The sequence below is a fragment of the Aspergillus luchuensis genome, chromosome 2, assembly GCF_016861625.1.
Source record: "Aspergillus luchuensis IFO 4308 DNA, chromosome 2, nearly complete sequence".
NCBI lineage: Eukaryota > Fungi > Ascomycota > Eurotiomycetes > Eurotiales > Aspergillaceae > Aspergillus > Aspergillus luchuensis.
Window position 1 is genome coordinate 3131049 of NC_054850.1, and position 12404 is coordinate 3143452.

General features: G+C 47.3%; 4 protein-coding genes across 4 annotated transcripts; 3 read left to right on the top strand and 1 right to left on the bottom strand.

Moving 5' to 3' along the window:
• Positions 1–155: 155 nt before the first annotated feature.
• Positions 156–1203, top strand: AKAW2_21036S (uncharacterized protein; the record flags this gene model as incomplete). The annotated part of the gene is made up of 2 exons (XM_041685816.1): positions 156–483; positions 560–1203. The coding sequence occupies 2 exons, from the start codon at positions 156–158 to the stop codon at positions 1201–1203; spliced, it is 972 nt and encodes a 323-aa protein (XP_041539862.1).
• Positions 1204–1641: 438 nt separating this feature from the next.
• Positions 1642–3043, bottom strand: AKAW2_21037A (uncharacterized protein; the record flags this gene model as incomplete). Its single annotated transcript, XM_041685817.1, has 4 exons — positions 1642–1949; positions 2018–2314; positions 2394–2549; positions 2680–3043. The coding sequence occupies 4 exons, from the start codon at positions 3041–3043 to the stop codon at positions 1642–1644; spliced, it is 1125 nt and encodes a 374-aa protein (XP_041539863.1).
• A 1571-nt stretch (positions 3044–4614) lies between these two features.
• AKAW2_21038S (putative class V chitinase) lies at positions 4615–8744 on the top strand (the record flags this gene model as incomplete). Its single annotated transcript, XM_041685818.1, has 12 exons — positions 4615–4867; positions 4944–5448; positions 5515–5704; positions 5766–5790; positions 5839–5988; positions 6051–6107; positions 6175–6388; positions 6452–6498; positions 6565–7151; positions 7210–7267; positions 7316–7654; positions 7744–8744. 12 exons carry the CDS (start codon positions 4615–4617, stop codon positions 8742–8744), a joined length of 3426 nt encoding a protein of 1141 aa, XP_041539864.1.
• Positions 8745–10419: 1675 nt separating this feature from the next.
• On the top strand, positions 10420–11950 carry AKAW2_21039S (MmgE/PrpD family protein; the record flags this gene model as incomplete). Its single annotated transcript, XM_041685819.1, has 2 exons — positions 10420–10668; positions 10742–11950. 2 exons carry the CDS (start codon positions 10420–10422, stop codon positions 11948–11950), a joined length of 1458 nt encoding a protein of 485 aa, XP_041539865.1.
• Between the last annotated feature and the right edge of the window lie 454 nt (positions 11951–12404).

Below are 12404 nucleotides of genomic sequence, written 5' to 3' on the forward strand. Positions count from 1 at the left end.
GGCCCGCTCGCTTTGGAAATACGTTACTGCATGTGATTAGTTTGCTGTTTCTAGGTTGGCGCCCCAATACACGTCACATAACCTCTCCCCTCTTCCCCTGACACTTCTCAACGTCTTTTTCTTTATTTAGCACCGCCTTGTTGGCTCACTACACCATGCCTGTTATTCGATCGGTCACGCGTGCCAGTGAAATGAATGCTGAGAAGACCACACCGAAACGTGCTTCAAAGCAACAGAATGACTTGCAGGCTATCAACAACACTACCACGAAAACAAACGCCAAAGATCCATATCCAGCGAAAAGGCCTCCTCAGAGCCGCAGATTGCTAGAATGGATATCGCTCAAAGATTCACCCAATGGTGTCATCCCAAATAGCGACGAACTTTTTGCGACCCTTCAAGAGATACACAAACTCAACGAATGCATCGTTATCGCCCGAGGCCGTCCACGTGAACTAAGCGAGATTGAGTGGTTGATTATTGGTAAGCAGCATTAACCTTCCGATGTACGAAGATGCTATAACGTCTTCTAGATATCCAATAATTAACCAACTCCTAGAGTGGAGAAGCAGCAGAGACAGAGAAGAGTTTCTTACCTCGGAGCTTTGCCTCAAATTGAATGAAGCCCTTGCACATCGCTCATGGAGCCAAGAAATTGCCTGGCCGATCCATGATACTGGGATGATCATACGCGCAAATCCGCTTTTCCCTTCTCAGAGACTTTATGAGATCCTGACAATCTATTTCCCTGCAGACTTAGATCAGGAAGCTATCTCCTCTATTGAAACCTTCCGAGGGCTACCATGCTGGCACCTTGATGATGAAGATCCAGCTGAGTATCCCTCGGCGGCGATCAAGTCCCAGAATCCTGCATGGATAGAGGGGACTTGTGAGTACCAGAGGCAAACTGCAAGGCGGTTGGCTTACTTCATCGAGTTTGCCGACGAGGAAGGAGAACGAATCTATAAAGAAAAGGTGAGGTATAATCCACGCGGAAGGCCATCTTGGGACGTCATGGTGAATTTCTTTGAGGAACTGAAAGATCTTGGGATGATCGGGTACCAATCGCGGCATGTTGAATTCGTGGAGGTTGTTCACTATGTACCGGAGAACTACGTACCAGAGCCTCCCCGTCCTATATCTCCTGAAGCGATGAAGCGTTTCGATTATTTGCCAGCCTACGACTCAGATGTATCATTATAGAAGGAAAGCAATGGCGAAGCAGGTTGAGGAGGGTCGCACCAATGGTCGTTCAAAAGTGCTACAGAACAACAGATGAACCTTTAAATAGACTCATTTTCAGCAAATTTACCAGCAGGGATTGCTTGGGCCCATCAAAGTCGCCCAGGAAAGGTATTGCAGAACACAAGGTAGTGCATGCCGAATCGCTGGGAGAGAAGCAGAGGAACATGAAGAAGATGCAAACAGATAATGAGGGCAGAGGTTACATCTCGACATGTGGAAAGATAGATTGAGAGCAGAATCGAACGGGCTTTGACATCTATCAACCTAACTTGGCTTCTATAACACCACATCCGGTACACCCCGGCATTTCTTGAACGAACTTCAATACCTACTTATGGCGCCTCCGCTAGCGCCTCCTCAAATCACCCTTTGTGCATTCACCACAGCAAACATTGCTTACTCTAGATCATCTTGCAAACCAGTCAATAGACAAGGGAGAAATGTCCGTCGGTTTGATCTTCGCATCAGTGGCTTATCAGTGCTGGTTTGATTGTTCGATCGCTTAGCGACAGTTGATGTGCTGGTGCTCTGAGCGCAGATCTGTCGTGACCAGTCACATTGATCAAGATACATAGCAGTGGCAAACCAGGTATAGCTATCAGCATTCTTGACAGCTTTGGCTGTTGATTCCTCGGCAAGTTTAGCCACATTTGAAGGAAAGTAAGCCTTTTGCCCATTACTGCTGACCGTCTCATCGGTGATAACTTTAACCATTTCATGAGTATCAGTTATAGAGTTCCAAGTTTGCAACAAAAGCAGAAGGTTAACTCACCTCGTTTCGTGACCAAGTGTGCTAGCTCATGCATCAAAGTACCGGGCGTTGACAGAGCTGCCCCTAGTGGTGTTCCATCGGATATGATCTTTTCCTTTGACCGCCAAGCGCTAAGTGAATCCTTTCTTCTAGCCCGAGTGAAGCTATATGGACACATGGTAATCGTGTAGACTTTCTGTATGTCGGTGACGACTGTGAACCCTAATGTTGCCTCCTGGCTGTTGTGGACACAACCTGGGCCGGTGCCAAGAAACGCTTTGTATAAAGGAGACCACCAGCTCCATTGTACAGCACCGCCTTGATGATAATCATAATGTTAGGGCTGGTTCAGGCTAGAAATTTGGCCCAAAATAGTTTGTGATTGATTTGAACTCACCTGTCGTCTGAGAGATTGTCTTGCCATTCATTTGTCCGTCAGATCCATAGTCCATCTCCGTCTTCCATCGCCAGCTATCGTCACAAAAGAAACCCGGCTGAGAAATTCCTGTATCCTCTGTGCTTGTCGAGAAAGCGACGATTTGTCCGAAGATATCTAGTAGGAAGTATGTCAACCCCGCAGTCTACTCAAATGATCGGTAGAGTGAGAGGCAGGTAGTAATGCAAACCTTGCCCCTGTACTCTCAGCGTAGAAATGAATAACGCAAATGGAAATATCAACTAACATTTAACGTATGCGAATTGTGCCGAGTAACTGGCTGACACCGTGGTAGGTGTCGATGAATCGGGTTTTATTCCAAAGAATGTCTCCACAGTTGCGCGCACCGTCGCACTGGTAGCATAACTGTTCAAGGAATCCAAGGCCACCTGAGCAAGGTCGATTGCCTCAGTATAGATGGCACTCAAATCCGCATCCGTGCCATAGCAGGTTCCACCGTAGGTACCGCTTCCAGATCGTGTGACAGGCCCTTGACCCAGCTCAACGCGAAAGCGGCTACCGATATCCAAAGCTCTGGACTGACCAATGAACATGAAAATCCCTATCCAGTTCAGCAACCATCGTGCAGAAGTTGGTAGGCAAAACTTCATGGTACAAAAAGGCTCTTTTCTGGTCTCGGGCAAGAACCATGAAAATAGCTAAATTTGTTTAGGAAAGAGCAACCACCAACGTTGCAAAAGAGGGACGAGAAGAAAAATGAAGGTTTCAATGAAAACACTTCATGTATAGCGAAAAGAGCGAAAAGAGAGGTGAGTGATTCTGGGGCCCAAATGAGAACGAGTGGAAAGTGGCTAGAGACAGCATATCTAGTGAAAGCCGGAATATAGACGAGTCTTATATTGTGCAGCGAGGTCCCAAAACTCCAGCGAATTTCCAATTGGCCGAAAGCGAAATATCGAGCTAACCTCATGATGAGATAGCAAAGACAGCAAACCCCAAAGTGACAATATAATCTTATTTAATTTGGTAGGGTAAGGTTCCTTCTCCCTATCACAATGCCACGGAATGCCCGCTTAGTATACTCCGTACTCGCGTATAAGCAAATCTTACAGCCCCGCTCTTCCTCAATCTCCCCTGTTTTCACGGAATTTACAGCAAGAATAGGCTAGTCAGGCCGCGGTGTCTCATTCAGTCTCCATTCAATTTGGAGTTACAGTCTAGGGCACCTGCAGTCTGCTAAGCCACGGAGCTAGCGTGCACCGAAGGCCTTGGCATGCTAAGAGATACCGAGAGCGTTTTTTGACTCGACGAAGAAAGCTGTGAACACACATAATCAATCGTTGAAGATATGATAAGTCATAATGACCAAGTAAAATGCTTGGAGATAGCCTCTAATTCCTAGGAAGAGCAACACACTAGGAGACCGTGAACTCGAAGATGGATGTTGTTATTGTCTGGCGAAAGACGGGAAATTTCAGGATACCAACGTAGAATGAACGGTGGAGAGCCGGAGTGAGGGCCTATGCGCAGGTGGGTGACTTGAGCTTAGTGAAAGTAGAGGGTGAGTGCCAAGAGGCAGCATGCATCGACTAAGCGTGCTAGTTCTTACATCTGTTGTGCCACTCGCCTTGGTTTATTAAACAAACCCAGAACATCCTACTAAGCAACGGAAAGCCAGAAAATGGTCTCATATCAACAAACGAATTAGGAGATCATCTGTCGTTGGGGTTTCGGAATGGCAAAGCCTGGCTACTGCGCTAAGAGCAAGTCGTTCTCTGTTATGCTCTACCCATCGATTCCTAATTCAGAAAAACTCCAAACAGACATTTCCGAATACTCAAAACCCTGTCAAATGCGCGGACATTAGCCGAAGAATCAAAGCACACTAAAATAGTCGAAACTTAAACGCATTGTTAGCATCATAGCGCGAAAGAGTAAAATTTCCTCAGGGGAATGCGGATATGAACGTATCCGTGCTTAAGGGTTTACTTGGTCAGTCTAGATATGTAAAGCTGGGAAAGCCAATCATATGTGCAAAGCATCGTTGGTCTTCCATTGCCGGTAGGAAAGGAGTGGGAACGAGCGGAATCTGTGGTATAAAGTCTCGAAGGCATCGAATTATCTTAATCTTTTACTGCCATACACTCTTTTTCGTCTTTTTTTGTGACTTCCCCTGCTCCCATAACTTGAGGTGTCTCGGCGGAGCACCTTGTCAGGCGCTATGCGGCACCTTCGTCCTTCTTTTGCATTCCCTTTCCTTTCCTTCCTTACGTTTGCTTTATCTGATGATATCTCCTGCGACTCGACAAATCCTTGTACTGAAGGATGCTGTTCTAAAGTGTCGAATGTTTGCGGCTACGGCCCAGATTATTGTTCATCTACCAACTGCATTGCTGCAGCTAGTACAAATGGGACTTGCTCCCAGCTGGCTGAGTGCGATCCTGGTGTCTACCCAGGCTATGGAGACAAGTGGGGTATGAGCTATCCCAGATTGAAAGACGTTCTATAATACTGTCAAAACCATCTAACACTCTTCATATTCTGATTCAGGCTCTCAGTATGCTAGTTCCGAGAATTGCCCTCTGAATGTCTGCTGCAGCGAGTTTGGCTTCTGTGGAACAACCAAGGACTTTTGTGGCGACACTACTGTTGCTGAGCCAGTATGCGACGGCACTTCGGCAACGAAGAAGACTATCGCATACTATGAGGGTTGGAACTCTGAGCGTGCCTGTGACACCATGCCGCCAGAGAATATCCCAATTGGCGGTTACACGCACATTAATTTCGCTTTTCTGTACATCGACCCTGATCTTTACACAATAACGCCGATGGAAACTTCTCAGCAAGACCTCTATAGTCGTGTCACCGCGCTTAAGAAGCGCAAGAATGACTTGGAAGTCTGGGTCTCCATCGGTGGATGGGCCTTCAATGACCCTGGGTCAACTGCTAACACCTTTTCCGAGCTGGCGGCATCTAAGTCCAAGCAATCGACCTTCTTCGAGTCATTATTGAGCTTTTTGGACAAATACGGATTCGACGGTGTGGATTTGGATTGGTATTGCTTGATGCCCCCCAAACTCTCTTCCAAAATACCTTGACTAATAAGAAAAAATACATAAAGGGAATACCCAGTTGACTCTGACCGTGGCGGATCGGATGCCGATTATGAAAACTACCCAACCTTCTTGGCAAATCTTCGCTCTGCACTTGATAGCGCAGATAAAGGCTATGGCTTAACTATCACTCTACCCAGTAGCTACTGGTACCTCCAGCATTTCAATGTTGTGGAGATGGCAAAGAGTGTCGACTGGGTGAGTTCTTTCAGTTTTACAGGATGACTCTTGTTATTGGACTTATCTAACGCGCCTTTAGTTCAACATGATGACATACGACCTTCGTAAGTTGGGAAATACTCATGTAATGTACCAGGCTAACTGTCTTTTAGACGGGGGTTGGGATGCAGAAGACCCGTGGATTGGATCTGTTGTCAACGCGCACACCAATCTTACTGAGATCGTCTCGGCCATGGATCTTTTGTGGCGGAATGACATTCCTCCCTCTCGAGTGGTGATGGGACTGGGATTCTATGGCCGCAGTAAGTACCTCTGTCGCTCGAGGGAGAAAAATAAAACTACTGCTAACTCAAGGGCTTTTTAGGCTTCACGCTCAATGATACGTCATGTGTCACTGCAGGATGTCCTTTCTCGACAGTTGGTACGTATAAATTCTGAGTGCACCAGGTCACTTTGACACCACGAGTGTCTAACATTATACTTAACAGGTAAGGCGGGTGATTGTACAAACAGTGCTGGCACGCTTTCATTCTCGGAAATTGAAGCAATTCTAAAGGATCCGTCCCGCCATGCTACCCAGACTTATGATGCAACCTCTTCAGTTCAAATCGTGACTTTTGATGAGAATCAATGGGTGAGCTATGATAACTGGGCTTCGTTTCAGGCTAAGTTGGACTACGCAAATTCCCATTGTATTGGAGGGTAGGTTATAGTCTGCTTTCGAGAATACTCTCGTGTTGGTAATGAGCTAATCGTGTATTTCAGAACAATGGTCTGGGCTGTTAGCTTGGACGTTGACGGAACAGCAACCAGTAAGTTGACCACCCCCAAGATCGTTCAAGAGGGCTTGAGTTTTCTGACTTTTCCCTTTCCAACAGATGGACTTACCGGAGCCTCTGTTGTTTTCCCCGGTGACGACGGCTCCAATGGAGGAAGTGAAGATATTTATATCGGACCTGACCTGTGGTCAAATGCAACCCAGGAGATCTCTTGCGAGCCACCCTGCACTATGATCCTGCCCCCATTCCCACTAGCGACTCCGATAACGATTGACTGGCCAGCATACGAGACTACCATTGCATCAAGCTCTGGTGGGGCCACATTGACCAAGACCACTACAATCACCGTTGCTCCCTTCACTATCAGCGAGATACCATTCTGGCCTATCACTGTGGCGGAATCTGGCGGAAATGCCTACTTGAGCCCCATGCAGAGCATTGCTCCACCAACCTTTGGTCTGACTTTGCCACAAACCGAAGCTACTTTCCCCCTTTTCCATACCGATTACAGTGCCACTTTTACCACCACGACATCAACGGCAAATGCTACTGCACCAGCCGTTACAACACCTGCTGCTGTTCAGAGTGGAATTGTTTCCGATTGTACGGAGTTCTATCAAGCAATCGCCAACGACGGATGCGCTGCCATTGCAACTGCACACGACATCACACTTGCGCAATTCATCGTAAGTTATGCGTAACTAGAAAAAATATAGAACCATCCATACTGAGCATTCTTATTAGGAATGGAACCCGGCGGTAAAATCAGACTGCTCGGGACTTTGGAGTGATGAATATTACTGTGAGTCCTGACTGTTTCGATGATTGGCTTAATTCTAACCCATGTCAGGCGTCGCTGTCGCTAAAGCTACGAGCACCACCTCATACACACCCATTGCCGTGACCTTCTTTGACAATTCACATATTATTACTGTGGCGCCACAGCCGACAGCGACATCAGTCCAACCCCCTGGAACAACTATTCCTGTACTCACATACTCCGACGGGGAAGTACCCTCAAATGGAGGATGTAGTTCTGGCGGCGACACTACTGGTTGTGGAAAGATCGATTGTGCCCTCTTTGGCTGTGGGGGTGAATGTGGATTCTTCGGTTGTGATGGAGGCTGTGGCTTAGGATTCTGCGGAGGAGGCTGTGGTCTTCTCGGTTGTGGCCCTGGATGCGGAGCTGGTAAGTCAAACTGTGTTCAACAACCAAACACCTATATCATAGTTTGCCCATCGTGCACGACGCTGACATATTTTCTATTACGCTTCTAGGGAAATGTCTTCAGGAAGGTGGTGGTGGTGGCTCCGACGAAGAGGAGACATCAACTTCCGAGGCATGCAGCGCAACTGCCACGCCTTCCGTCACAACTGTTTGTGACTATGCCTGTCCAGACGGAGCATCGACATCCTGCGCCACCCTCTGCACCTCGTTGACAATTAGCTGTGAGCCTACCGGGTTCGTTAATTTCTCACCTGGCACTGTGGACGCAGACGCGCTGCCACTCACATTACTCGAGGCCTCCGATGATGCCATGACATCCGATGCGGAATCCGTGGCATCCTGGTTGAACCCAAAATACACTAGCATGGATCCTGTCGTGACAAGTGGCACCACCATGACTGCATCAGCTACAGCGCCCGCTGTGACGACGTCTCCAAAAAATACCGCCACTGCTATCTCAGCCTCCTCTTGTGATATCAAAAGCACCAGCTCCTCCTCCTACTGCTCATGTGATGGAGGATACGGTGTGTCATTGTCCACAAAGGCTAATCAAGCCAAAACCACCTTCCTGGTCTGTGATGTCACTCCAGCCCTGACAATTTCCACCATCACGCCGACGACGACCAGCACCACATCCCAGTCTACTTCCACAACCTCTTCTGTCAGCCAGTCTACATCCACGGGCTTTGCGCTGTATATGACCTACTGGTCAGCCTCTGAGTGTCCCATTGGACTCACATGTGAGGATGACGGGAAATGGAATGCGGTTATGGTGGAAAATCTCGTGGGCGATGAAACGGCCGTGCCCATACGAGGCACGTGGAACCAGGGTGGCATGGTTGATGGAAGTCAGGCAACATTCTGTGATCAGACTTCGACTTTCACAATCGATGGCGATGACATCAAGGGCTCAAGCAGTGTCAGCAAATATGGCTCATATGTTTGCAAGAAGGCACCTGTTCCTGAAGAAAATACCTGGTATGATTCGGAAAACACGGTAGCTTTTGATATCGAAGGGGCATGGGCGTGCCTGACAGACATTTGTACCTAAGTGAGCTTATACAAGATAGTGGTCAAAAAGGGGAATCAGACGATATGGTTACAGTGTCAGAATCGACAGCTGGCCCTAATCTGCCTAAGTAGATAAGTCTAATTTGTTCTAATTTAAGAGGTTGAAGAATTTCTCATTCGACAATTCTTTAAACATAGATTTAGTAAGATTCTTCTAGATACATGCTTTTCGCCGTCCCTCTTCTATCTAAGGAAGTTCAGGGTATCTAATTAAAAAGGTATTTTAGTTTTCCTAATTCGAATTCGATTGCACTATTGTAGTTTTAGCAGAGATCTTCTCCTGTTCGGATCTGATTTGGTCGGGGTTGTAGGTCTGGTGCAAGGGGTCGCTCGTGGCGGCTACCAAAGCTAATGAGGTAGGCAGTTGCGTACGCCGTTCAGGGATAGTGTAGGTTCTTGTTTATAACCCAACCTATTAAATCCTTGGGTCGGGTCTATATTCATTAATCTAATCTATTTAGATAAATTAGAAAATCCTAATCTAACCTATCAAGACTTGGAATAAGTTCTAATTCACTAACCCGCCCCATGGGTTGGGTTGAAAAATCCCAACCCAACCCGACCCAATCCAACACTAAATACTACTAACTTACTATAAATTCTTAATTATAATAATTATACGCGGTTTATTAAATAACTAGATAACTATTATCTATTTATAACAGATCTTATTAAAACAGATATTATATTAATTTAATTTTTACAGGCATTAGTAACCCAGCAGACAGCCTTACTAAACTACTAGATCAGAAAATGTTTCATGATTTTTAAATCCTGCTAGAAATAATGCTATTAGCTATCTCCCTACAGTATCCAGAAAAAAATATCCAATATATAAAAGATTATCTATTTAAGAAATATTTATAATTTTATTTAATGTCTTTTCACATACTTCTTTGTCTAGAGGGCCGTGTCAAAACATTCATATAGACTAATTATATACTGTACTCAGACTGCCCACCAAACACCTCTTCTAGTTACTTTATTTTGCTCTCTTAGATAGCTCAATTCAACTCACTCTTTTACTTCCGTTCGTTCATTCATTTTCGCTTTCGTTATTGCTTTCATTGCTGCTTCCGTAGAGCGCTCCTCAAGATCTCGTATAATAATTAGCTTCACTAGTTGCAATCGGGCGGCAGCGATCGGCATGCCAGAAACGAGAAATCAAAAAATCGACAATGACATATCATTTTTGCAAAACGAATATTGACCTTTGCATATCAGTTGGGCTATTGATGTGTTTTAACTTGATCAATATCCGAACACGGCCTAATGCAATAATAGTCTATAAAGTGGGTCATTGACCAGTCGATCCGGGCATTTCTACGCCGTGTCTAAACTCCGCACCGAAATACTCCTAGTAGATTATAGTTCAAAAGATAGTTAGTAGAATGTATCCAAAAATGAATCGAGAAAAGGAAGACGATCGGGTTCGCCAAGAAGCACCCTATGTTCTTACTTTCTTTCTTTTTCTTTGTTGTTGGGTAATCATTCATATCCCCATGAAGCTATAACTGACAAACTTCCACCTTTTCCTCGCCAAGCCATTCTTCTCACTCGCTATCATACTCCTATCCTCCCTTTAGTTTCCATCAATTATTTCTCATCGTTTACCTGTCCTTCAGTCACATAATACATAATAAAGTTCTACCACAATGACCTCTCTCACACCTCCCCCCGCCACTTCCACCGGCACTCCCGTAACTCACACACTCTCCAACTGGCTGGAAGAACTCACTCCCGAATCCATTCCCGCCGAAGTCCGTGAACGGGCCAAGTATCTCATTCTCGATGGATTAGCCTGTGCTCTGCTGGGGGCACGACTCCCCTGGTCCGTCAAGGCCCATGACGCCATCACTGCCATTGAGGGAGAGGGCAAATGTACCGTGATCGGATGGAATGAGGTATCCCTTTCTCCTTTAATCAATTTCCTTCGCGAATATAGACGTATTGGATAGGACACTAATGAAGTGATAGACCCTCCCTCCCAATGCCGCCGCCCTCCTGAACAGCACCTTCATTCAAGGCTTTGACCTCGACGACATCCACATCGAGGCCCCCTTGCACAACATGTCCGTCATCGTCCCAGCAATCCTCGCAGCTGCAGAACAGGAGCACGGCAGCTCAACTCGCCCTATCAGCGGCAAAGACTTCCTGACCGCCACAGTCGCCGGCTGCGAAACGGGACCCCGTGTAGGTTACGCCCTGGGCGGAACACACATGCTCACAATTGGATGGCACTCCGGTGCCATCTTCGGCCCTGCTGCATCTGCCGCAGCTGTCTCCAAGCTGTTAAATCTCCCCGCCGCGCAGATCGAAGATGCCCTGGGCATGGCGTGTACACAGGCCTGCGGACTTATGTCCGCGCAATTCGAGAGTATGGTGAAGCGCATGCAGCATGGATTCGCATCGCGGAGCGGAGTACTTGCCACATACCTAGCAAAGCAGGGATTCACGGGAATCAAGGAGATCTTTGACCGCGAGTATGGTGGTTTCTTGAAGATGTTCTCGCTCGGGGCGGAGACTGAGCCCAAGTTTCACCCAGAAGAAATTTGTAAGGGATTAGGGGAGGTGTGGCAGATCAAGAAGATCAAGCAGAAGCTGCATGCATTGTGCGCAGTGACGCATTGTACAGTAGATTGTGTTAAGGATATTCAGGCCGAGCATCCTGCCAAGATGGGCGAGTGGAAGAAGATCATCAAGATCGAAGCAGAGATGGCGAGGGCTGCGATGAAGAAGGGTGGTTGGGCGCCGGAGAAGCCGGCTACCGTCACAGCGGCGCAAATGAGTATACCGTACGCGGTGGCGTTGCAGGTCGTGGATGGGGAGATTGTGCCGGGGCAGTTTGCGCCGAGTATGTTGAACCGGGAGGAGCTGTGGGATGTGATTGGATTGGTGGAGTGTCGGGAGGCTAAGGAGCTGGATAATACGTGGGCGCAGAGGGTCAAGATCACGTTTGAGGATGGGGAGGTGCTGGAGAAGTTGCTGAAGGCGCCCAAGGGAGTCCACCCCGGGGTGACCAATGAGGAGGTGTTGGAGAAGTGGCGGGCTGTGACGAAGGGGGTGATTCCGGAGGAGAGGCAGAAAAAGATCGAGGAGGTGGTGTTGAACCTGGAAGAGGTGGAGGATGTTGCGGGTGTTTTGGGCGAGTTGTTGAGGGGAGAGACAGTGAATGTGCTGCAATAGAAGATTACCCCTTTCGGACGGGGATGGCTTCATATTTCCCAAGCGATGTCACGCCATACCAAAGACTTATTTACCCGGTGCCTGAGCAGATCTCTACTTGTTAAACAATGCCAATGTTCGTATTGTTGAAATTGCTAAATGCAAGCATTCCAAGTTCTTCCCAATGCCGGCTAAATCATTCAGGCTAAACCCCCGCGATGAAGTCAATCGGTCATTCTCCGGCGCATCTCCGCATCTCCGCAAAATTCTATAAATCTACCCCAGATTCAGTCCACGACCATCTTTTTCTCCCCCCACAGACTGGCTCAACCATGGCGCACTCAATGTCTCGTCCCGTGGCTGCCACTGCCGCTGCTCTGTTGGCTCTGGCTCTTCCCCAAGCTCTTGCCCAGGCCAACACCAGCTATGTCGATTACAACGTCGAGGCCAACCCTGACTTGTACCCTTTGTGCAT